The sequence below is a fragment of the Urocitellus parryii genome, chromosome 3 (genome assembly GCF_045843805.1).
Source record: "Urocitellus parryii isolate mUroPar1 chromosome 3, mUroPar1.hap1, whole genome shotgun sequence".
Lineage (NCBI taxonomy): Eukaryota > Metazoa > Chordata > Mammalia > Rodentia > Sciuridae > Urocitellus > Urocitellus parryii.
In genome coordinates this window covers 208,129,897-208,157,663 of record NC_135533.1, presented here as the reverse complement: position 1 = coordinate 208,157,663, position 27,767 = coordinate 208,129,897, and the positions used below count along the sequence as shown (strand labels likewise).

The 27,767-nt window shown below is 34.0% G+C and overlaps 1 protein-coding gene across 1 annotated transcript in view; it reads right to left on the bottom strand.

Annotated features, from left to right (window-relative positions):
- LOC144253685 (A-kinase anchor protein 9-like) overlaps positions 1-26,865 on the bottom strand; it is a 110,100-nt gene extending 83,235 nt beyond the window's left edge. The window contains exons 1-6 of the mRNA XM_077796362.1: positions 26,740-26,865; positions 6,960-7,205; positions 6,392-6,436; positions 2,058-2,111; positions 1,508-1,681; positions 402-557 (exon numbers count right to left, since the gene is read on the bottom strand). Coding sequence (XP_077652488.1) covers positions 402-557; positions 1,508-1,681; positions 2,058-2,111; positions 6,392-6,436; positions 6,960-7,205; positions 26,740-26,787 — 723 coding nt within the window. The 5' untranslated portion in view covers positions 26,788-26,865. The remainder of the gene's footprint in view (positions 1-401; positions 558-1,507; positions 1,682-2,057; positions 2,112-6,391; positions 6,437-6,959; positions 7,206-26,739) is intronic.
- Positions 26,866-27,767: the final 902 nt, after the last annotated feature.

Here is a 27,767-nt window from a genome sequence, read left to right as displayed (position 1 = left end):
ATTCCTCCCTTTTGTTTAATGCATTTAGATTATAGTTCCAACTAAAGATAAATGGAATATATCCAGTTGTCAGTCTAGTTATAATTGAGAACCTAATTAACATAAAACCATATCAGGGTTGGAAAAAGTAGGGTGTAACTGCAGGTTAATTTCTGCAAAAATACACCTGATAAGACTTTGTAGAATTTTTAAATAGAGACAGGGAAGAAGTACAAAGAAAACAACAGCAAGAAACTACCCAAGAAGTATAAATTAAATTCTTGATTAACATAACACTTATTCACTAGTTTTTCCAGTACGAATAAACAAATGGCTTTATAACAGATTTGTTCTAGAAAGTGAAAAAATTTAAAAATTTGTTATAAAAATCGAGTAAGTCTCATTCTACTTGTAATACTTACTTGTTGGAATTGAATCTGCAATTTTTGACTTTGCTCCGTCAACTTTAAAAATTCTCTCACCGTTTCATCCCTTTTCCTTCTTGCCTGTTGTAAATTGGCGGTGAGCTGTGTGATAATACCATCTCTTTGTTTAACTGCTGCTTCAAATTCTTGTAACTAAAGGAAATCAGTGAAAAGAATTACATTCTAGGCTTATATTTTACATAAAACTGATTATCATTATTACAAGCAACTTTTTAAAAAAATATGAGATTCAAAACACATTAGTGGAATTCTTACAATTTATATGCTATCTCCCACATTTGAAAGCTATGAGCTTTAAGAAATTTGTTTTACTTCCAAATCAATCTCAAAGAAATTAATGTGCACATGCAAAAAATTTTCACTTGTTCTGGCTTTTCTATATATCTAATTCTAGAAGCAAATGCCTTTTTATTGGGGAGCTCCCCCAATCTGTTACCAGGCAACACCACCAACTTGTTTTTGGAGAGGATGTAACTGAAATCTATTCTGTCATCCTCATTAATGTCCCATTTTCATCTTGAGTTCATAACTGATTACTTAATACAAGAGATGTCACTCTAACTGCAGAGAATATTTACAGGGACTTGCTAATATTCTTAATGGGTTTAAGTCATCATTTTTTAAAAAATGTGATTTATACCACAATTTTCTTTCAGGCTCATTAGAAAAACATCTATCCTGAAATCACTAAAGTTAGTTTACTCTATCTTATTAAGTTAAATAAACAAAGTAACATACATGTTACCTCTATTAGTTGAATTCTAGTTGTAAAATGGGATTCTTAATACTATGTGCAAGAACCCCATTTTTCTCGTGAATGAGATAATCTTAAGTTAACACCTATAATTCTCATTAAATACATAAACTATCATTAAAATTTCCTGGAGGGCTGGGGATGTGGCTCAAGTGGTAGTGCCTTGCGTAGCATGTGTGAGGCACTGGGTTCGATTCTCAGCACCACATAATGTAAAATAAAGATACTGTGTCTACCTAAAAAAAAATCTAAAAAATAAATATTTTAAAAATTTTTCCTGTTTTTGTTTTTGTGAGTAGCAAACAAAGGCCACAGAAGGTAAATGTACCTGATGCAATCCTTCAGTCCCATAGGTGGCCCTCATTTCATCCAGTTCTCTGTTCAGTTCTTCAGGCTCATGTTCGGGTTTCCCAACTAATTCGTTTTCTATCAACTCTAGGTGAGTCTCACTATAGTGTGCGCCTTGTTCAGAATAAGAATCAACGACACCAAATTCTTCTTCCTAAATCAATCCAATATTTTTAATAATTCAGTACTAGCAACATTCCTGAGAGGGGAATTTGAATATTGAATTCCATAGCAAAATCCATTTTAAAACATCACTCTTCACTTTGAAGTTCACTTCTATGGCAATCTGGTTTGCTATTAATGTGATATTACCTTAAAAGCACCTAAACAGCATACCTGCAAATTTTGTTCTAATTCCATGTTATAATGAAAATGAGGTAACTTTGTTTTGTTAAGCAGTAAAGAAGATCTAGTAACTTTTAGAAATCACATACAGAAAGAATTACATACAGGAGAAAGCTTGGTTAGTAAGTCAAATGGTTTTAAATAATAAAAATCATTAGTATCATGAGTAGTTTTATATACTGTACCATTAATAAATTGGTAGGCTTTCCTGTTTTCACCACATTACAGCAATCATTTACCTGTATAAAAACAATTTCCTGATATATTATAATAGACCAAATTTTATTTACCTAACAATAATATTTCTACTAACTGTGTATCTTTTACATCTAGGGAAAATGCCTTAATAGCAAAACAAATATGGTGATTATATTTAACTGAAGTATCTAAGAGGCATATCAAATGTCAATCATTCCTCAAACATCTAAGTTCTTACAATGCAAAAGACACTTTCATTTAGGTAACTGAAGCTCTAAGTGCAGTTCCTATTTAGTCTTCAGAAAGATAACTAAAAGCTTCAAGTTACTAGATCTTCTTTTACAAAATGCTTCCTTAAAATTAGCTAAATATATTTTTAAAATTAAGCCCTATTTATTTTCAAATAAAACCATTTACTGGTAATAAATTTTATTAAAGACTAGTAAGCAAGCCAAGGGAAATAAAGAGGTAAAGAACACTCCCCTAAGAACTTTCCTCTGGGGATAGTACTACTGCTAGTCATGCCAATCCAGACAGATGTGGGGGTTTTCTTTAACATATCACCACTTGTCTGTAGTACAGATATTTTGTAGTAAGAGAAAGGAGGATGATAGAATATGTATATAGGGTTTATCGAGTGGGAAATTAATTTTTTATCAATTAATCATTTAATTGCCTTTTTACCACTAAGAGTACAAAAACCAACTTCATTCCTTCCCACATTCCTGCCCATATCTTAAGTCTTCACAATTCTATGTTAATAGAACCCAGGAGAATGAAATTGTTAACACTGAAATATGTAGGTCAGACTAGTCAGAATGTCTAGAGTTAGGATTAAGTCTATATGAGCCATGACACTTTAAAAAGTAAAAATCCTAGGACTGAAGATGTAGCCTAGTTGTAGAGCATCTGCCTAGCATGTGCAAGGCCCAATACCCACAATTGCCAAATAAAAGCGGGGGGGGGGGAGGGTCCTAACTAAGAACCTTTTAAAAAATCAGTTTGATTGCTCTACTTTTATTCTAAGAATAATCTCTGAGAAATAAAGCTAAAGGGAAGGCAAAAAAACAACTTTTGTTAACACATTATTACAATTGGTGAAAAACCACAAGAATGTAGGAATACTAATTCTAGATATAAAGTCACTTGTGATAATTTTCAAATTATAATACTTCTAAATTTCAATTAGTTTTTCATGACTCAGAAATGACACATTCTGATTTTAGTACACACTAAAATTTCTATTTTGAAGTAACAGTGTAATAAAATGAATATTTGTAAATATCCATCAAAGATCATGTCAAATATCATATTATCAGTATTACATAAATTATTTACCCAGTATAATAATTATATCTAATACCTCTATAGCAAATATTCAGTTAGTTCTCCTCTAATTCAGTTTAAACTTATTTATAATGCCCCACAATGAGTTGGTTAGGATCTATCTCCAAGTACTTTCTGGCCATCATGTTGCCCATTGTAGAGTTGTCTTGAAGTGCCAGGACTGTTATGATCTGCTCTGAGTTCGCTGTTCAGCCCTGAGTGCTAGTCACAATGCAGCAGGTTGAAGACAGCCTTGGAGATTGTCACAACCTTCATAATTAAGATTCTCAACTTCTTATCTAAGATTTCTTTCATAAGTTTGCAGAACAGTTCTCAAACTTCACCTCACTCTCCTCCATTTCATTCTTCTCATCCTCATCTTTAGTTAGTTGCAGGCCTTCCCACCAAATTCCCCAAGCTACAGCATGCAAAACTCACCAATACACAACCTGAAAGCCCTGTTTCTCCCCTCCACAAAAGCAGAGTTGCTATCTGATCTTTGCTCTCATCAGTGATGAGACCTGAGTCTCCTTCAGGCAACAGATATTTTTGACAGAAAAGTGATCTCACCTCCAGACTGGGAGGTATGATAGTCAAGCAGCTCAGAAAGGCATCAGTAGTTATTGGGAGTCCTCAGAGCTTCCAGGTTTTAGAGAGTTTTAGAGAATGCCTCTGACATTTTTTTTTTCCTGTAGTTTTCTTTATTTTGTGTCAGCTCAAGGCAAATTTTAACAATGTCTTTGTGAATGACTTTCAAGATTTTGCTCTGCTGGAGCATTTTCTTGGGAGATGTTCAGAGGCAGGTCCTCAGAGTCAACCACACCATGGATAAAGTTGAGATAATTCTGGTTTGCAAGTACAAGGCTAGCCTGAGCAATTTAGCAAGTCAGTTTCAAATAAAAACAGCTGGGAATGTAGCTCAGTGGTAGAGCACCCCTGGGTTTAATCCCCAGTAACAAACACACACCCATACCAAAACAACAAAAATAAAAACTGTAATATGTTAATTTAAGAACAAGTTTTTCAAGCTGGGATTGTGGCTCAGTGGTAGAGCGCTCGCCTAGCATGGGCGGGAACTGGTTTGATTCTCAGGACCACATTAAAAAAAATAATAAAATAAAGGCATCATGTTGTGTCCATCTACAAAAAAGATTCATATTCATTCTCTCTCTCTCTCTCTCTCTCTCTCTCTCTCTCTCTCTCTCTCTCACTCTCTTAAAAAAAAAGAACCTAGCTTTTCTATTAGAAGCCTACAATAAATTCAGACTTATGAAATATACTAAGTTGCTTAAACATTCAGAGTAAAGAATAATTTTCCATGTACTCTAAATTTGGGAGCAAAGAAATGACAATCATATCTAAAAAGAATAAGATAACAAAGTGATACTTATTGCAAACATATAAAGAAGGCAGGTATTTCTTAAGAGACCAATGCCTATTTTACAGTTTATCACCTAAAATAAAAATCATCATTGTCAGGCATGGTGATGCACACCGTCAATCCCATCTTCTCAGGAAGATGAGACAGGAGGATCACAAGTTCAAAGATAGCCTGGGCAACTTAGTGAGAATCTATCTTAAAATAAAACTGAAAAAGGGCTGGGAATGTAGCTTGATGATAAAGTGCTTTCCTAGCCATGTACAAGGCCCTGAGTTCAATGCCCAGTAACACACACGTACACACACAACACTACAGTAACATTAATTCCAATAAACACATTATATATATATATATATATATATATATATATATATATATATATATCTAGTATTCAAACATTTGTAAAAAGCATTACTATAAAAATCATACTATTAGTGCAGCCAATTTGGAAAGCAGTATGGAGATTTCTCGGAAAGCTGGGAATGGAACCACCATTCGACCCAGCTATTCCCCTTCTCGGTCTATTCCCTAAAGCCCTAACAAGAGCATGCTACAGGGACACTGCAACATCGATGTTCATAGCAGCTCAATTCACGATAGCAAGACTGTGGAACCAGCCTAGATGCCCTTCAATAGATGAATGGATAAAAAAAATGTGGCATTTATATACTATGGAGTATTATTCTGCATTAAAAAATGACAAAATCATAGAATTTGGAGGGAAATGGATGGCATTAGAGCAGATTATGCTAAGTGAAGCTAGTCAATCTTTAAAAAACAAATACCAAATGACTCCTTTGATATAAGGGGAGTAAACAAGGACAGGGTAGGGACGAAGAGCTTGAGAAGAAGATTTACATTAAACAGGGATGAGAGGTGGGAGGGAAAGGGAGTGAGAAGGGAAATCGCATGGTAATGGAAGGCGATCCTCAGGGTTATACAAAAATGACATGTAAGAGGAAAGGAGGGGTAAGACAAGATAATACAAATGGAAGAAATGATTTACAGTAGAAGGGGTAGAGAGAGAAAAGGGGAAGGGAGGGGAGGGGAGGGGAGGGGAGGGGAGGGGGGATAGTAGAGAATAGGACAGACAGCAGAATACATCAGACAAGAGAAAGGCAATATGTCAATCAATGGAAGGGTAACTGATGTGATACAGCAATCTGTATACGGGGTAAAATTGGGAGTTCATAACCCACTTGAATCAAACTGTGAAATATGATGTATTAAGAACTATGTAATGTTTTGAACGACCAACAATAAAAAAAAAATCATACTAAATTATAAAATTTTTACTGTGCTAAATGGCTATCTTAAAATGGTCATGGGTCCTAGAAATGCAGACTCACTTTCCTAAAAACCAAAATAGGGCTGCTATATAATTAAGGATTAAGCAATTCAAACAGTAAGACTTTAGCTAACCACTGGAAAAAGATACAGCAGTAAAATATAATTTTCAGTTTTTCAATCCATTTATATTATATTATGTTAAGTTATATTAAATATATACAGAAGCATATAAATTTATAAGAAATAAAGTACCAACAATCAATAATTTCAAAAAAATATCAATTTTATCTATGACGTTTTTAATTGGGATATGTTAAGTCTTACCTCCGAAGAGTAATCATCTGCTGTGGTTGAAATCTCACTTTCCGGCTAAAACAAAAGTAAAACATGACTACAATTATGACATTTTTCCCCTGCTAAATATCATACTTTACAAAAAAAAAAAAATCCTGCTTTACTAAGACGTTGCTGTTAGTAACAATGATAGAAAATTCACAAAAATACTAGTAAAAAACTGGTAAAAATTATCCAAATCTTTAAAAATTTCATTTCATTATGAATTACAATGACTTATAATAATGCATATAAAATTTATCACAAGGCATTGTTATAAATACAAAAGTACCAAGAACTTTTACATATATAGTAGATGTCATCTGTAAGCCAAAAGCATCAAAGACACCATTCCTCTAATTCATGTAACTCTTTTAAATAAAACTGAATCCTTAACATGCCATCAGAAAAGTTCAAGTTCTTTAAAAGAATCATCAGTTCTTGATGCTAAAAAGTCAATGACTTTGTCAAGCTTCCCTCAGGTGGATGCTAATGACTTTTCACTGCCAGTACTTTCTAGTTAGAGGTAGAATGTTTTAAAATCTGGATGAATACTTACATCAACACAAAAGACCTGCTCATGCTTAAGCATTTCTTCATTGTTTAGAGTTCTCATTATTGTGGATTCAGGCATCACAGCCGATCCAACACCCTGAGAACTATTTATGAACGTCTCCTCACTCTTTGATTGATCAATATTCAAGCCATGAACATCATTTTTACTGCTTGAGGTTTTCTTCTTTTTTGGCTTCTTATGAGGGTTTTGTCCATCCAATCGAGCTCTTCTTTGTCGAAACTGGGCAAGCTACAGGAAAAAAGTATCATTAATATCAATGATAATTTTTCTTTGGGATCACTTTCTTTAAAAGATCAAATTATCACCAAATTAAAATGATGATAATAACATGGATGACTTCACAGTTTCAGAATAACTATTGGATTGAATATTTGGGTTGTAAAGTTTGTAAAACTAGGTACTTGTGAATGAACTTATTAAATATTGAGGGGTAAGAAATGAACATGTCAAGTCTAAAGAAGAGGAAATTAGCTGAGTTAGGGGAATAACTATTCTATAACTAGAAGAGGGGAATAGAGGGACTCTCATTCGCAGTATAATCTCTGGATTTAAGATTATATGAAAATACACACAAAAACAAGGAGCTCCAAACACACTTGTTCTGTTCTACTACTTTATACCAAAGATATCGTCTATAATTATTTTTTATACAAAAAAGATAATTAGCCTATTAACTATACAAATGCTCACTGCAGCCATATTTATAGTGGGGGAAACTTACAAGTAACTTAAAATTTTAAACAGCAGTGTTTTATCATTTGTCTGTCATCATCAGAATTTGTACCAAACCCTAGTCATCGATACATTATCATTTACTTAATATATTTTAAACAGTGTATTTTCTTTAAATTTATTTTAAAAGGAGATGTAATCTCTGGCATAAATTGAAAGTTAATATCACTTGTTATTTCTTTTAAGAGATAAGTTGAAAATAAAAGAAATGATAAATCTATTATTGAAATTTTAGTTAGAGGTTGCTGAAGGCTATGAAAACAATGGACAAAATAAAAGACTGTTAAAGATAAGCATCAAACAGATTTTCGTTATCATAAGCAGAAAGAAAACTGAAAAAGGTAAAAACTTTCTTACAATGCTATCCAAAGTTTTTTAAGACCTAAAATATTTTCTTACCACCTAAAATCAAAAGTACACATTATATACCAGAGGTAACACTAGACTAATTATGGTGAACTTATATTAAAAATACCAATGCAAGCAATTGCTATTAAAGACTTTGTGATATAATAGCAGGTATAAAGTAGTATTGTTGCATATCTATTTCTTTTCATGAAAGGAAAATTACACTTCATTTTTAAAAAGATAAGGCAAGTCTCAGGCTCATAGCTTTCAATGATTATATCCAGTATGAATTTAAATGTCATTATATTCATAGGCATAGGTAAATTCTGGAAAACTACAACCTTAACAACTTTTGTTTACATTTGGAGTTCAGATTACAGGTATTTTTCCTATTGCTCACTTACATTTTATTTATTTATTCTTAAAAATTTTTTTGATGGACACAATACCTTTATTTTATTTATTTTTATGTAGTACTGAGGATCAAACCCACTGCCTTGTACGTGCTAGGCAAAGGATCTATTGCTGAGCTATTACTGTATTTTTTTAAATACAGTAAGTTTTCTGATTTTTATATAAAGAAACTACTGACAAAGACTTCTTAAATTTAATTTGAGCTCCTGAATCACTCTTAAGAGAAAAAAAAAAAAAAACACATGTAAGTTCCTTTCTGCCTTAAAAAGAGGAAATATATGCTTAGAATTACCATAACTATTAACCTGATCAATTACAAAGACAGCAAATAAATTTCTTATTATCTAAAGTATTAAAGCAATCTTGCTAATGTTACTATCAAAATATGTGGCAAATACATTATTTATAAATAACATTTTATACTTAAATTATCTGCTGTAGATGAAGAAAAGCATATAAACATGTCCTATTCCCTTAATGAAGATATTTAATTCATAAGTCAAAAATAGCTCATGATTATACTTACAAAGTATAAAAATATTTCACATTTAACATTTTTTCCCAGTTATTTAGTAACTACCCAGTGCATTGAGGAACAGGTGAAAGACCAGTTGCCTCTATTTGCACATTATTAAGCTGCTGGAATGTACTTGAACTACTTGGAGCTTAGCAGATCATTCTTAAAAATAAACTAACTAGAATATTGGCAAATACTTTATCTATAAATAGAATCAGAAATCCAGGAGCATTATTTAAAAACATCCCTTAGAGAGAATGCAATGCCAAAAAATAAATACTAATAATGACATTTATAATATTTATACTCAATTTCAGAAACTTCTTGAAATATCATGTTTCTGCATTAGAATATATTTAGTCAGCAAAATTTATCAAGGCAAAGATGAAGATTTTGCTTAAAATTCCAAGTGTCAGATTATATCAATAATTTATATCTAATATTTATTCAAATGTCAAATATATAACAAAGGAAAAAAATTATTAACTTTGCATTATAGAAAGAATGACTTAGGTCTGGGGATGTGGTTCAGTGGCAGAGTGCTTGCCTAGCATGCACACAGGGCCCAGGTTCAACTGTCAGCACAAAATGAAAGATAAATAAATAAAGAATGGAAAGTTTGATTTAAACAACAACAAAAACCCTCCAAAATAAGAATATCTGTTAGTAAATGCAAAGAGTAGCACACAGATATGGAATAAAAAGTAGAAATAGTTCCATTATAGTATTTAGAATGAATCACTTCTACAGACATAATTAAAAAGATACTGTTCTAGGCCTATAATATTCATTATGAGTCATATTATTTTTTCAGAAAAATTAACCAGAAGGTAAACCCCATGAGGGCAAGGACTTTTTTTCCTCCCTACTTCTATATATTAAAAGCCTAGAGCAATATTAAATAAATATATGTTGAATTTTTTATCTATTTTTTATAAAAGAGAGAGAGAGAGAGTGTGTGTGTGTGTGTGTGAGAGAGAGAGAGAGAGAGAGAGAGAGAGAGAGAATTTTAATATTTATTTTTTAGTTATAGGCAGACACAACATCTTTGTATGTGGTGTTGAGGATCGAACCCGGGCCACACGCATGCCAGGCAAGCACGCTACCGCCTGAGCCACATCCCCAGCCCCTATGTTGAATTTTTTAAAAGGATAATTTATTTTTAATTGAAAAGTCACCACACTAAGCAAGAGCATATAAAAGGCATATCTAATTCTACTTTATTAAAATGTTCCATGGTTTCAAAATTAAAATGAACAATTTTCAAATTACTTGAATCACTCTTAAGAGGTGAAAGATAAAAGAATGAGACTAAGTAAATTTCTTTGTTCCTTAAAAAGAGGAAATATATGATTAGAATTACTGTAACTATTAAATAGACCAACTACAAAAATGGCTAATAAATGAATAAGAACATAAAAAGAATCCTTCTCACTATAACCTCCCTCCTCCACCAAGAAAACCAAAACAGAACAAAAAGTTTCTCATAAAAATAATATCCACAATAGCTTTCTGGCAAGACTACTGTTTTATAAAAATGTGAAAGGAATAAAATCGTATCATGTATTCAATTATTTATAGCTATTTAGTTTTATTTTAAATTTGAAAAATGGCAAGCTAGCAGATAAGCAAAAAAATCTGAATCAATTAGATAACCATCTGATACTGAAATGATACACTTTAAATTACTGAGAAAACATTTATTCTAAAACATGCTGAAAATTCAGACTATAGCCATTTGTGTTTGTCATAGGGAAGCCAATTATAAAAGTGTTAACAGATGTAGTCACAGAAATAGTTGCAAGATTTACTGGAAAGATATTATGTTCACATATTTATCTTTCAAAAGTAGACCAGATCACAAGTAAATGTCTTATCTTGACCAGAACATGAATAACCAACTGAATATAAATATATTGAGTTCCTTAAACTCAATATTTATAATTTTATAAATGATCATTCTCAATAAAACAATACATTTTCAAAATGTTATATATAAAAACATGCCAAGTTTTTATAATGTTCCTTCAAAAATAAATGACTAATTGAAGTCTGTTTTTGTGTGATTTTGTGTGTCCCATTGACTATTTACTACATGCCAGGCACTGTGCTAGACATCAATGAAACACACGGTCTCAAAAGTAGAACTTCACAGTATAATGCCAAACTATTATTAAATGGAGTGAGAAATAAGGGTTAAAGCACAATTTCTTAAGCCTGACAATCCTTCATATATACATATATGGACAGCGAGAAGAGAGAGGTGTATTGTGTTATAGGAAACTGTATTGTCCTAAATTTTCTTTAAAAAGGCCTTCCAAAAGAGATGTGTTGTAGTTTTATGCCTGGAAAGCATAAAAATTGGATTTATGTCAGGTTGTAAGTATATAGTTCAGTTATTTAACAAATACTTATTGACTGCCTATCATGAGCTATGACAGGGCATGTAGTGATAAATAACATATATGAACTCTCATGAATTGCAATCCAGTCAGAAAGATAATATTAAACAAATAAAGAAATATGTACATTCAAGTTATAAAAAGTGCTTTGAAGAGAAAGTATATGCATTAAAGACAGCATACAATGGAAACTCAATTTGTGGGACTGTGGGGAGAGGTCAGAAAACATCTTACTGAGACAAAAATGTAGAAACTGATATATAAAAATCAATTTGTTAGGGGCTGGGGTTGTGGTTCAGCGGTAGAGCGCTCGCCTAGCACATGCGAGGCCCTCAGCACCACATAAAAGTAAATAAATAAAATAAATGTATTGTGTAGAAATAAAAAATATTTTAAAAAATCAATGTTACCTGATCAATATCATAATCAGTAGCAAAACAAAACAGAACTAGAGTATCTGACTCCAAATCCAACCTTTCATTATACTAATTTGCTTTCTATGTATTTTTAGGTCCTTTTTCATTTCACATTCCTAGAACATTAATTTTAAAGACATGAACAAATGAAATCGCCAAACTGACAAGTGTTTTTTGACGAGAGGAAAAACAAACGTGAAAATGCACATACCTCAAAGAGAATGTTACAAAAATATGTAATCTGGTAATCTCTATAGTATTTAAAAATAACTATAAAAAGTGATTTTTAAGTTTTTCCTCTAGAAAATGGAAGAAATCCCAAATAATTCTAATTATGGGGACTATTTGTTCTTTTCAGGGCTGTCATTAAGCCTTTTTAATATTCCTTTATGGATGATAAACAAGAAGGTATATAAACTATCACAGAAAAACTTTGGTGGCCTAACCATGGAAACAAAAAGATCATAACAACTAACCTAAAAACCAGCTGAAGAAGGGCAAATGAGAGCAAAGATAAAAGCAACATTTTAGGATGCTCTGAATCATATTTTCCAAAATAACCAAAAGGTACAAACCAGGCCTAGTAGAATGCCTGTAGTCCCAGCTATTTGAGAGGATGAGGCAGAAGAACCTCTTGAATGCAGGAGTTTGGGGTCAGCCTCAGAATCAGCAAGACACACCCCCCGTTCAAAAAAAAAAAAACTGTAAGAAAAAAATAGTGCTAAATAAAACTAAGGAAATCAAGAATGGAAAAGACCACAAGACTTTAAATCATTGAGCGACCAAACCTATTTATAGCCTATAATCTCATTCAATGCAATCACCTTCATGTTTAAAAAGAAAACAGATTCTGTAGCTTAAGGAATCATCTTAATTTTGTGTACTTCATGGCCTGGGTATACACACAACCCAAATACTTCTTGAATTTCAAAACAATATGGACTACATATAATATAGTGCTGGGCTGTCATATAGTACTAGCTATGTGACAGTGGACAAGCCACTTAACAAAAGGAGAATTCAGTTTCTTCAACTGTATAATGAAGAGATACATTAGAAGGATCATTTAAACTTGCCTCCAGGTCTTGGGGTTTTTTGAGAAAATTTTTCAATTATTTCCTTTCCTTTCTCCTTTCTTTACCTGCAATTCTAAGGAAACCAGCATTTTACTTATGAAAATTTGTAAACTGTTGCTTGAAAATACAAGTCAACAAACAATATATAGCTATTACTAAACAATCCCAACTAAAAAATGGTATAGGATACAGAAAAAGTGGAATGATTCAGTGTTCAGAACGAATCACATCTAAGTACATAAAATTTCCAAAACATTATTTTGTTCTCATGTTATTAAGTATCATTCAGAACAAATTACTAGAAAGTTCCAGAAAGGTGGGATTTTTAATAAATTCAATCATTATACACTCCAAGTCTAGAACAGTGACTACATATAAGCTCTGAATAACTGCTGAATTTTTAAAAACTGATTTTTGTGGAAGAGGCACATCTAGGCATTAATTATAGGCATTATTTCTCAGAACTTCAGAACTCCTACATAGCTTCTTTAACCAAAAACAAAAACAAAAAACCCTAAGACGATACATTCAGGTACAGGGCTACACATGGCTATATTACTTAATGCAATGTAATGTTATGCAGCTGTCAAAAAATATTTTCAAAAAATTCTAATGTGGGAAAATGTTCTCAGTATAAAGCTGGGTAAAATAAGAGCACAAAACTGCATAGAATGAATCAAGTGCAGTTTTAAAATATATTTGTGCATAGAAACAAACTATTAAAAATTAAAACAAATTATTAAAAATACTTACTTGTAGATTATGAGACTACAGGTAATTTTTTTCTTCTTTGAAAGATCTTTACTGCCTTCTACCCCTACATATCTTTAAGGAATATTCACTGATAATATTATCATGGCTCCATGTGTTACTATGACTATTTTTTATGGTGCCTATGTTTTCCATTTACATCTGCTTATTTTATACATATAGATGCATGTAAGTATATATGCACACACAGAGAGATCTCTATCTAATATGCACATATAAACATACACAACAAAAAATTTAGGTCATGAAACAATCTTTTCAGTTTCTTCCATGAATCAATACAATGATATTAGTACTAGAATACCAAGACAAAGTGAGGAACAAAGTGATAAATGCTAAAGCAGTGGCTACAGTTTCATATTGGAGTCTCATTTCATTTTACTATCACATCGGTTCCTATGTTTATGATGAAAACAAGAGTGTTTTCTTTTTAGCCTGAAGTCAACTGAATCCAGTACTCCTGGCTCTAGGGCAATCCAAATCAATATGAGAGTTTCATTTCAGATGCTTGATAGAAAATGTCTAGCAAGAATATCATTTACAATTGCTGCTTGGGATAGTGTACTCAGTCTTTGTATGCTTATGTCTCAGGCTGTTTTCTCCCACTACTGCCATTCCACCTTCAATAATAACTATTATTTTAAAGAATAATAAAACTATATACCTACTAGAAATCACATCCAATAGAGTGTTATTCAGATACCACCTACCTCTGCTTCATTTCATTGTCATGCAGGCTATTTTATTATTTATTAATTTTTAAGTCTAGGTTTTAAATGATTCCTTCTGATAAGCATATAGTTTTGGCAGGAAATATCAACTCAAAAATACAAGAACTGGGCTGGGGTTGGCTCAGTGGTAGAGCACTTGCCTTGCACGTGTGAGGCACTGGGTTTAATCCTCACCACCACAGGAAATAAAGATATTGTGTTCATCTACAACTAAAAAAAAATAAAATAATAAAATAAAAGAACTGCTACATCTGTTCAGTTCAGTGATCCATGTTAATGGTCAGTGGGTATCCAGTGTTCATCAATAGTTCCCAGGGATGTCTGTTTGATGATTTATATAATGAAACCATGTAGATAATATTAACAAATACAAGTTTTGCTTTTTTCATTTTTTATTTTTTAGTTGTAGATAAACACAATTCCCATTTTATTAAGTTATTTTTATATGGTGCTGAGGACTAAACCCAGTGCCTCATACCTGCTAGCCAGGTGCTGTACTACTGAGCTACAACCCCAGCCTCACCAGGTTGCTTTTGATTTCACTCCCTCTTTCTACCTCATTTTCAAAGACACTCTCTAGTACTCAAGGACTAAGTCCTGTGTTCACAGGACTCATGATTTCTATATGACTCTAAACCCTTGGCACTTGCAGACAAAACCTAACACAGTAGTAGTATTTGTAACAGTAACAAAACTGGACATGACCTAAATGCTCACTGATAAGAATGGACATTGAGATAAATTTCTATAATGGAATACTATTGCAGAAGTGAAAATGCTCTAATGATATTGAACAAAAGGAAAATCACTGAAGACTTCACATAATGAAACCATTAAGTTCAAAAACAGAAAACTAAGTATAGTTTATGTACACATATGTGGTATAAAAAGCAAGGTGATGATAAATTCAGAACTATAGTTAGCTCAGGTGCTAAGGGTGGAATTAGATAAAGATTTTAATGCATTGGTACATGAATGTTTTTAATCTAAGTGATAGGTGTAGAGGTCTTTTTTTTCACTTGTTTTAATCATATATATATATATATATATATTACCATGCATTCTTCTGTAGGTGAAACACTGAAGTACTTTTAAAGTATGTAGAACTTCCTTCTGAGGGAACTGGCCAGTACTTACAACTCCTACCATCCATAACATCTGTTTTCACCCTCTTTTGATAAGAGAAGTGAATCAGATTCTTCTCTTGAAAGTAGAGAACAAGGAAGTAGCAGAGCTGTCCAGAAAGGTTATAGAGAAGAGATATCTTATATGAAGGATTCTAAAATTAGTGCATAACTTGATCCTCATGTAATTACAGCCACGCCACTAAAATGATCTCTAAATTACAGTACACATGATCATCCTACAAGATAAATTGCAGCCCAAGACACTTTTCTCTATATCCAATACAGCCAGTTTTCCTTCTGGCATTAAATAATCCTTACAGAAGCACACCAAGTAAAGTACCTGGCTTATAAGAAGTCATAATATATAATCACTCAAGTATTGCAAAATCATGCAAAGTGGCTCTATCAATGGGTTTTAAACTTTTCTGCTCTTTGAAAATCTTTTTAAAATAGTGAGACTTGGTTTCCATCATATTTCTGATTTTGGCATGGGGCGTGTTCTAAACAGTAAAAAGAATTTTTAAAAAGCTTACCAGGAGCTTCGAGTGTACAGCAAAATTTGGGAACCACTGGATAGTGGTTTATTTTATGAGATTTGCTTCCACTGTTTATATATATTTTTTTGCCTTTTAAAAAAATTTTTAAAAATGTATTTAATGGGAAACCACTCCACTATATAGCATAGGTTGGGAAATTCATCCTATAATTTTTGTTCATACACAAACTGATATGTAAATAAAGGAAGTTAATATACAAAAATATGGAAATAAGATAAGAAATGGTGGCAAGAATGGCATCAATTTCCCATGGCTTTTCAGATTCTCTGAGGCCCTACTACACTTCTCCGTCCTTCCTCTGAAATCTCTGCATTTTTACAACAACCCTCTCTTACCTCATCTTAACTAATCTTAGTTTTTGTTTTGAAACAAAGAAGTCCTACCAGAATTAGACTGTTTATATTCAGCGATCTTAATCAAATCAATAGTTCATTTAAAAAAATTATAGTTTTATTGCTTCATTTGTACAACAGTAACACATACTTACCACCTGGTGGCAGCATACCTACCTAAAAATAATAAATTATTTGGAAAGAACCCTTTCAGAGGTTAAGATATCACACACTTAAAAAAAGTTTTCTGCTATATTTAGGCTAAAATTCATACTACTTTTAAGTGATACATACAGCTCCTCATTATCTGATCCCAGTATATTTCTCTACTCTAGTTTTCTGCTATATAGCTTTAATCTTCTAAATTCCAACATGACAATGATTTTAAGAATGGCTAATAATTCTTTAAGACTTTTTATTACAGCCTGACAATATTCTAAAGTATTTTATACTAAAAGGTTAAATCTTCACATCAACCCCAGTACCAACATTTACAGATGAGTTACTGAGTTACAGAGAGGTTAAGTATAACTTCATAAAGACATATAGCCACTAAATGACAAAGTCACACTTGATCCCAGACAATCTGGGTTAGCCACTATAGGTTATACTTTTCTCAACCAAATTTTTGAAAAATTCCACTCAGATGTCTCATAAGGAACTTCTAATACAAAATATCCAAAACTGATTTCCCAATCTTGCCTGAAGTCAACAACTGAAACTGTTCCTTCTTTTTCTCTTAGTGATAACACCAACCTTCTATCCATGTTCTCTCCTTTACCAACCAATCACATTCTGATTTTATCCTCTCTATATTTCTTAATTATCCCTACACTTTCACTCCTATTTCACTCTCTCTCATTTGTAGTTCAACAGCCTCTAAATAATTTTACCCTCAAGTCTATCCTCCATACAGCTGCAAAATGGATCAATCTGAAACTCAATCTTCTTAAGTATCAGTTAAAAATAATTTTTTAAATGTAAGAATTTAAATGAATGAATGTATATGTAACCATATTACTCCTTGTCTTAAAACCCATCAACATATCCCACAACCTTCAGGATAAAAATGTCCTTAACATGAAATTCAAGACCCTCAGGATAGAGCTCAGACCTACCTTCTTTAGCTTCATCTCTTGCCATATCTTGCTTATACCTTTATACTCCAATAATACCAAGCCCTTGTATACCTTCCCCCAAGGAAGTCAAACTGTTCCACACCTCGGTGCTTTACTCTTCCTGTCTCATTTTCCTGATGTTTCTACCCACACCTCTCTCCTTTTTCACCTAGTTTTTCTCGAAACTTCAAGGCTTCATTCAGAGTTTATCCATGTAAGAAGCCTTCTCTAACTGCCAAATGGAATCAGATATTCTTCCCTTGTGTTTTTCATAGAGCCAGAATTATATTACACTCCTAAATTTATAAATATCTGTTTATATTTCTGCCTGCTAACTAAATGAAGCTTGCATTTAGCAGATTCCATGTCTTTCACATTCTATAGTCTAGCACAAGATATAACAAGCAATAAGTGCACAAATGTATTTATCAAATGAGTAAATAAATGATTCTCTGCACTTCACTTACTGTATTGTGGTTGACTTTCTACTCTATTAGAATGTGAAAACATTAGGGGCAGGCCTGTGGGGTTTTTATCTCTGAATCTACACCAACTTGCATGGAGGTTAAAAAAATATTAAACAGATTAATAAGACTGAAAATACCTGAGTAACAAAATGAAAGGAACATTTTAAGATCAAGACAGTGACAATGTACAGAATCAACTTGAGAAAATTAACAGTCAAAAAAAAAAGCACATAAAAGGTGAGTTAGGCCTGATTTTCTTAGGGTGTGAGATAGGAATAGAATGAGGCAGATTTTGAATTAAAAAAAAAATTAGGTTTGGGATTTGGCTATGAGTATAAAAAAATAATCCCATAATGTTCAAAGGATTTTTCAACCAAGATGCGTCCAGAAATAGATACTACTATGCATAGAAAATATGATGGTGCATGAGATAGAGAAAACTTACAACATTAAAACAATTTAAGTTCATATCCTAGGAAAAAAAATAAGTATAGACTCTTCTTTCATAAAATTAAAATCTTGAGACCTATTTAAAATATTATTTTATCCTTTTAATTTACAAAAAATAAATATCATATATAAAAATAAATCTCAAATTATACTTTTTCTATCAAACTTTATTTTAAAAATTGGTATTGGTTGTTTGAAGCAGAAAAATGAAAGTCATTAGAAATGCTCAGACATGTAGTTCACTATAAAAGGAATTTATGCAAGTCAAAAGTAAACATTAGTTTGACAAATATAAAAGATTTCACACCAAAAATATTTATCTATTAGTAGAAAATAGAATTTCTGTAACTTTTAGCTAAAACCCATTATTTCATTTAAAAAAATGTCCTCCTAGTGCACATTTGTTAACACAGTTTTTACACCTTTTCTAATACCTTAATCTTTAGAGCATCTACTAATTTATTCAACTTTCAAGGAATCAACATATACACATGCACTCAATAAAATATCAATGATGCAGGAAGTTAACTGAGATCACTGACCACACCTACGGCAACAACCCCCCACATCTCCCTCACACACTTTTCACACATTAAATTTGATTCTTGAACTAGTATTTTATTTATAATTGGTTCCTTTTTCTATCTTCCCTGAGGAAAACAACTAGTAAAGAAACACCAACTTGAATAAAACTGAGACCTCTGAGAAATAAATATAACCTAATCACTGAGCCCCCACAATGAACAATCCTTAGTAAACAACAAGGAATTTTATAGTATATGCAATATCAAGAAATAGAAGGCCTAGCATGCATGAGCCCCTGGGCTCAATCCCAGGGTTGCTGAGGGGCTAGGGAGTGGCTAGAGAAAGAAACCGTAGATCTTGTTAGTTTTTCAGAAATCTGTTAAGTCAGAAAATCTAATCAATCAATACAATTTATAAAGTCAAATTTTTAAATAGGACTTTGTATAATATATAGAGTAGTTCTGAATCATCAAAATAACTTGAGGCTCTAAAAAATGATCTCTAAAGGGGGAAACATACCAACACACAAAAAAAATCTTAGAATTACACAAAAAATTTAGATTACATAAAAATCAGAGCAAACAGTAACCCAAAAAAGGACAGCAACTGCAAACAAGCATTACATTGTTCGTGTAAGATAAAGGAATTTTACATAGAACAAAAGAATATAGATTTAAATAAATAACCTAGGCAAAACTACTCCTGGAACAATGCTAAATTTTTGAACAGTCTTAACGTTTAACACTTTTGAACAGTGTAAAACCCATGAGCAAATTAACCAAGCTTTAGGAGGTGTACCTAAATGGGCATTAAATATCCTAAGTTCTATTTTGGTGAAAACTACCACAAAAAGTAAAAGGGGAGTCCATATGACAATAAAAATCCTTTGTACTAGTAGAATACATACACAGGTCTATCGTGTTCACACAGAAAAATGACAGGGTTTTTTGTTATGGAAGACTAAGTCATTTTCCCCCCATAACTGATATGTATTGGTAATGATCAAGCCAAAAGGCCAACAGGTGCCCATTTGACCAAAAGGCCAACAGGTGCCCATTTGACCAGCTGTTTGTACTTATCGAACAGCTGGTCAAGGAATGGAATGACTCACTGCACCACAAAAAAAACTCAAACTTCACCATCACACTGTAATCAACTCACCAACAACTTATTCAAAGGAAGCACCAGTTTAAATTTTGGTGAGCCAAACAAGCTTTAAAAAAAAAAAAAAAGATGGAAGATAATCCCACTGGAATCATCTGCTCCTCTCGTACATGATCATACATGCTCTCTCCCTCGATGCATATATATATATATATATATATATTATATTATATATATATATTATATATACACATTAATAATAATATGTAAAACAAGTTCATAACAACCAAATTACAAGATGGGTAAAGGACTTGAATAGTCTGAAGATCTACAAATGGCCAAAAAGCACACAAAAAAGATACTCAGTGTCATTAGTCATCAAGAAAACAAGAATTAAAACCACAGTGAGATATCCCTTTATGCTCACTAGAATGGCTATGATTTAAAAAATAGAAAACAAATTTGTTGAGATACAGAGAAGCTAGAATCATCATGCATTGTCAGTAGGTATGTAAAATGAAATGGTACAGTAAAATGGTAAAGCCACTATGGTAAGCAATTTGGAGATTCTTCAAAATGTTAAACAGAATTACTATAAGACGAAAAATTCTTAATTCTAAATATACGCCCAAGAGAAATGAAAACAGGTATTCAAATGCTTGTATACAAATGTTCACAGCAGCACTATTCACAATAGACGATGCATAGAAACAATCTAAATACCTATCAATGGATTAAAGTGTGAACACATTGCTGTATATACACACACTGGAATATTATTCAGTCATAAAAGGGAATGAGGCATGGACACATGCTACACAATGGCTGAACCTCAAAACATTACACTAAGTGAAAACAGCCAAACATGTAAACACCATTACACCTGGCCCTTTTTATTTATTATTTTGAGACAGGGTCTCACTACATGGCCAAGGGTCTCACTAAATCGCCTAGACTGGCCTAGAACTTGTGATCTTCCTTCCTCAGTCTCCTGAATCACTGGATTAAAGGCATGCATCACCAGGCCTGGCTCCCAATTAAAAGAATGCTAACCAATTAAATAGAATGCCTAATTTTAATTTTAGAAAAATCTTACTAAGAAATAAAAATAATGTCCCTTATCACTAATGTTTCACAATTTACCAGAACTTTTTTCTATTTGTCATATTAGAAGAAATTAATTCACATTTCAATCATCAGCAGCCTAAATTAAATGTTTAATAGTCATAGTTTAGCTCTTTCTACAAACCTTTTTATGTAACAAAAATAAGAAATGTTTTTGTTTGAAAAAAATTTTGTCCCACTCTTGTCATCCTTTGGATGAATCCTATCTTTTTTGTTTCCTCGTTGCTGTGTGTTATCATTCAGTAAGGATGTCTGTGGTGTTCTGTCAATAAAACTGAAAAGTGAAAAGAGGAAGTAAAATAAAAGACACATCCAAGGGACTAGATGAGAACAGGAGTGGGATAAAAATTGTTCTCAAACAAAATTATCACTTCACTGGATTTTACTGATGCTCTGTTTTCCTGCCTTAGAGAAATTTAACATACATTTCAAGAAGCCTGTCATGTCTATTCTTTCCCCTCAACACCATGTTTTCTTTTATTTCAGCAAAGCCCAAAAGTCATGAATTAGTTTTAAATCACAGGAATGCACCAGTCTCTGATGGAGGCATCAAATTGCTATATCCAGAAAAAGATTTAAAAATTGTCGTTGTAAAACTGTTATCAAATGTAACTTTGAAAATTAAGTAAGACCTGTCACAAGTATAAAAAACTATAAAGTTTAAAAGAAATCAGAGAGGGAGAATAGCTTTCTTCACTGTGGATCAGAATATCTGAAAATGCAAAGAACAATTTTATACTATAACTAGCTTGCCTATCACAGCAGCACAGTAATTGAAAAATCCTATCAATAACCCAATAAGAGAGCTTACACAGAACATTGTACACAACACTGGCATTACTCTACAAACTAAAAATGCTTGTTAAACAAACAAAAAAATTCATATAATTCCAAGTTACTGAATGTAGTAAGAATTTTAATTATTCAATAAATAATGACAATTATATAAAACGCTATAGAGGTATAATACTTTGGTTTTGCTGAATTCTAGTACATTTGAAGAACTTTTTAAAAATATAGCAAAAAGTGATTTATAGACTAATTTCATTCTAACTACACAACTGTCCTTTATTTAATTTTGTTCACTAATAATTGATTACTTTGTTTATATAATCATAAATAATTTTACTTGGAAAAAATGAAGTCATTTAAAATGGAGTTGAAATAGTTTGGTTGATTCACTACAAGGATAGCCTATGTGGTGCCATCTCTGTCAGTAACTTGTAAATGAGGTCAAGCCCAGCTCTGAAAATATTTAATAATGTAGTTAACATCTCCAAGTATTGGGCTTCTTGCAACATCAATACTGAGGAGATAGCTGAGGACCCAACAGCAAACCAAAGAACTACCAAGCATCAGAAACACTGAATTGCCTCGAAGTCCTTTCTACTAGGTTCCATTAGCCCTTGATTCTTATAAATCATTCCATTAACCTCAGTTTCTGGGTTCTTTTGTTACAACAAATCTAAAGCAGCAAGTTAGGGGAAGAGGCAAATGAGAAAATACAAAGCTGGACAAGCAAGTTCATAGGAAAAACCAAAAAACTGACAGCAAGGAAAATGGATTTTTATGACAAAAACAAAAAAAGCAATCCATAAATGTCCAATAATATAGAATTCTGACTACATAATACAAGCGGTACTGGAGTAAGAATTAGAGTTCCAGGACTACACTAATGTAGGAGACCTAGTTATTTTGCATTTCATGTTCTTGTTCTGTATGAGAGTCATACAACATTAACCTGTTTATCATACTGCATGTAATGTCTTTGTTTTTTAAATGATACCTGAACATTGTGCCTGATCATAAAAGAATAATGTTGTAGAGAATTTGTAAAATAAAGTATAAAAAAATTAAAATAGCCTATAACCCACTACCCAGAGATAACCACAACTGACATCTTGGTGCATGTTTTTTCAGATGTCTTCATATATAAATACTTAAACGTACCTTTCTTTTTTTTTTTTTTACCTGACATTATCTGTGGACATTTTCCCAACTTGAAAAGTGTTTGTAGAATTATTTTAATGGCTACATAAAATAATTCATTCTCCTATTACTGCAGATTTTGGTTAATATAAAATACTTTACAAAGTACACTTCTATACTGTAGGGGTTGGGGTTGTGGCTCAATGGTGGAGCACTTGTCTAGCAACATGTGCAGCCCTGGTTTCAATCCTCAGCACCACATAAAAATAAATAAATAAAATAAAGGTACTGTGTCCATTTACAACTAAAAATTCTTTTTTTAAATTTAGATACTATACTGTATACATGAGAAGCTATTTTTAAAATGATCATTTATTATAAGGTCTTGAGAAAGGAAATTTAGAGAAATCTAGAGAGAAAGGAATAGAAGACCAATTACCAAGAAAAGATTAAGAAGTTGTACGTTGTAAAACTGTTATCAAATGTTAACACTTAAGTCTTATGAACAAATGAGATACTTGGAGAACCAAGTCTCTGAATAAATTTTGGGAAATGATCATTTTAGGTGGTTTCTGATACCAGCAATAAGAGACTTCTGATTAGGAAAATTCTGGATTACTCTTATTAAATTCCAACCTAGCTAGTAACACTGCACATTAAGAACTTACTCAGTCATTCTGCTCATTCATTCAAGAAGCAAATGTCAGGGACCGCCCTGTGCATGAGCTAAGACCCTCCAAAAGCCTTAAGTAAAGGGGATATTGGACTGGCAACATACGCCACATCATGTGTTATACCAAGCAAGTGGCCTTTACCCCCACTCATCAAGGAAGAGCCTCAGCTCTGGGCTTGAGCGGTACCCAACAGGATTGGGCAACCCCTGCTGAAACACTATCCCCTGCCTTATTGGGTGGAACATTCTATCAAATGTCTTTTCCCTAATAAACAGAGGGGTTCCAAGTGCACTCGCTCTCTTGCCTTCCAGCGTGGAAGAAGACCCTTGAGGTGGCAGAGCAGGCCCACCCTCCACCTGAGAAACTCATGTCCACGTGTTGCATGATTCTTCTTCACTGTTTCCTTACTTTAATGTTGCAGCCAGCTCTTTTGACCAGCTCATCTTGCCAGCATGCACAGCTGGAGAGAACCAAACACTGAATACCTGCTATTTGAAAAGCACTATGCTAGGTTGCATTTAATTGATATTGAGAGTTTTCCTTATAAAATATTCTAGAAAATGAGTCAGTAGCATTTTAAATATTTTAACAAAATGTTGGGGGGGGGTAACATCCAAAATCCTACTGTATCTAACCTCTCACTGTACTTATTACCCAGGAGCATCTGTCTCTCCTACTTTGGAAAGCAGAGACTGTTGCCATTTCTCTATTTCTACCTCTTGATCTAAGTTTGCTGATTATGTGTCTGTTCAAAGTTAACTATGTTTAGTAGAACTGCTTTATAAATTTTGTTTGGTGTTGAGGACTAAACCTAGGAACTTGTGCTCTACCATTGAGCTATACCCCTAGCCCATGAATAACTATATTTATAATAGTTTTTCAATCCCATTCTAAAAGCACATATGTTTATACAAATTAAATAATGTACATATTTTGTTTAGTTTTGTTTGCACAGTAGTGGAGATAAAGGGCAGTAGTGCTCTACCTTTGAGCTATAATCTAAGCTCCCCCTCCTTTTTTTCCCCCCTCAGACAGGATCTTGCCTCAGCCTCCTGAGTAGCTGGGATTACAGGTGTATACCACTGCAACATCTAAACTATTTCTAATAATGTTGTTTTCACTCTATTTACCATGTCCCTCTCAGACTTAATCCTTTTAATGATTGTATAATATTCCATTGCACTTACATGGCTGAGGAATCATGACCTCAGTAAAGTATTTTATACCAGATAGCTAATGTTGCAGCAAACATATGTTGCCTTAAAAGCCTCAAGGATCTCTTACTGGAAACTGGGCTCATTTCTAGAGGAAAATAAACTACAATAAAAATTAACTTAAAAAGATTTTTACCCCATAGGTAGACTTTTGAAAGACAAATATATACATAAAGAAATCAAAATTCTACTTTGCCAAATCTACTTACAGCAAGCAATTTAATTATTATGAAATGTGACTGTTCAAAGTTAACTACGTTTACTAGAACTGCTTTACATACATTTAAGAAAGATACATTTGGTAGAAGGCAGTAAACATTCTTAGGTAACAAATAAGACATCTAACCAGAACTTCCATGCTTTTGAAAAGGTACACAAAATTACTTTCAATTCCTTAGATGTAGAGTGTTTGCTTAGTCCCTTGGGTTGCACAACTGTAAGCAATTTTGGGCTTCTGAAAATGCCAATGTTCCTTCATTTATATATTCTAGAGTAAAAAACAAAATCTACCTGTTTACATACAAGCATTTAAGTCTTAACATTAAAAGGGGGAGATTATAAAAAAGTCAATTATATTTTAGAAATATGAAGCTGGTTAACATACACATTCCTTTAACACACTTCTGATGAACATCTACTACTGCATCTCTGCAGTAAGGCCTTTCTTTCATTGATTACTGAAATCATTGACCTGGTTTCCTTTGTTTATGTAGAAGAATGAAGAAAGAAAGGAAGAGAGGAAAAAATAGTTAATTGTGTTTCAAGTATGATTGTTATCCATTAGCTCTAAAAAGAATATCACCTATAAAAAGTAGGGAGGAAGGGGGCCTTTCAGGCAAGCCTAAAGAGCTGCTCAAATATGTAATTTTTTTAAAAAAAATGCTATTCAATTTATATTTTGTCTACGATAAATTTTTCATGATGCCCCAAGGATATCTATGCATAATACAGTTTTGTAATGTTTGCGTTACAATTTCCATACATATACACACGCACACACACATAAAATCGGAACTCACTACACCTACACACACACACACACACACACACACACGTAAAACAAATTATTTAAAGCAGGAATTCTAAAGCTTTGTTCTGTGGAATCTTTCCGTCTTCAGAACTTCCAATCCACAGGATACAAAACCAACTGCCATGACAAAGACCTCCAAACAGGAACGTACAAAGACACGCTTTTAAAAACGCCCCTAAAGCCAAGTTCACAGCTGGCACTTGTGGCACACTCAGGCCACTGCTGAGGCAGCTGTCACAGGCCAATCTCACACACGTCCTCCAGTGCCAGCGTGCCACCTAAGGAAGACAAGCTGATGATCAGCGCACAAATTCCCCACTGAATAAAAGGAAAGCTTTAAATCCCCGCCCTGGAAAACACAATGCCTGCACCACCCATAAAAGTCCCTTTAAAAGTGAAGGGCTGGAGGTTTAAAGGCTATTAATTACCACCTAATGATCAATACGGTTTAAAGAAAAGAGAGAGAGAGGTGTTTTATTGGGGCAGTCGTGAGAAAAGAGCCACACCATTCAATCACCACCGACGTCTCCTCAGCTAGGTAGCAGCACCGGGCTTTTACACGTCCTAGGAAAAGGGACAGGAGGGAGGGGAGGAAACCCAGACCCTGCAGCAACCTCCCTCCGAGCGCAGGGCACCCGGCTGCCGCAAACTCGTTCCCCAGGCCTCCTCCCACCTCTGGCCCGGCGGTCCCCGGCTCTCCTACCTTCGCTCTGCCAGCTTCTATCTTTCTCCTTCTTTCTTCGTCCTCCATGGCTTCTGCGGGGTAGGAAGGGAAAGAACAGGGAGGGGGTGGGGGGTAGAAAGGAAAAATCGGTTCAGACAGAGGTGGGACGGCTAGCTCCGCGACCCAGGCCGCAGGGCCCGGCCGGGAGCTGCCTCCCCCCGGAACAAAACCAGTCAGTCGCTGCAATCACTGGCGAATCGTCCTCGTCCACACGAGTACAGCGGTCGCCACCGCCACCTGCGTCTCCACGTAAACACAGAGTGAGGCGGGAGTCCAGACACGTCACAGCGCGCAGGCGCCTCGAACGCCGCGTTGCCTGGCAGGTGCGCCCCGCCCCGCCCCGCCGGCCTCGCGGGGCCGAAGGTTCTAACCCAGTCCTCAGCGCGCGTGGGGGGGGGGGGGCTCCAGCCTGCCGGACGACCCCCACCGTGCAGGGGATTCAGTGCTTCCAGAACACCGGGGTTTTCCAAATTACACAAATAACAGATGCTTCTTGGGGCAATTGGCGAACGCTCCTGAAAAACCCCAGGGGAAAGATGGGAGGGAGGAAGCGGCGGGATGCTAGCCTTCAACCTAGACTAACTCCCCCAGGACTCAAAGGATTCGGGGGAAACAGCTCCGTTACTTTGGTAGCCTGAGAGCCCCGCCCTTTTCCCCAACACTGGTTCCCGCCCAATTTCGGGTTCATCCTTCAAGGCCCACCCCAAGCGCCGCCCCCAGATAGCTCTGATTTCTTTGTTCTTTGCAGGGTGACTGGGACTTCCAGTCAAAATTTACTCCCCTCGCACACCTCTTAGGGGCGTCCGTTCATCAACAGTGTTCTGAAAGAAGCCTGAACTTGGAAAAATAGGCAGGAAACAAAGCCGATCTATGTTAACTTTCTAGCTTTAATGACTTAAAACAAGTTACCTATCATGTCTGACCTTACCTGAAATTTTTGGAAGGGTTGTTGGTGTACTTGACTGCCCCTGGTATACTAAAACATCTGACTTAAAGTCAGTTTTTTT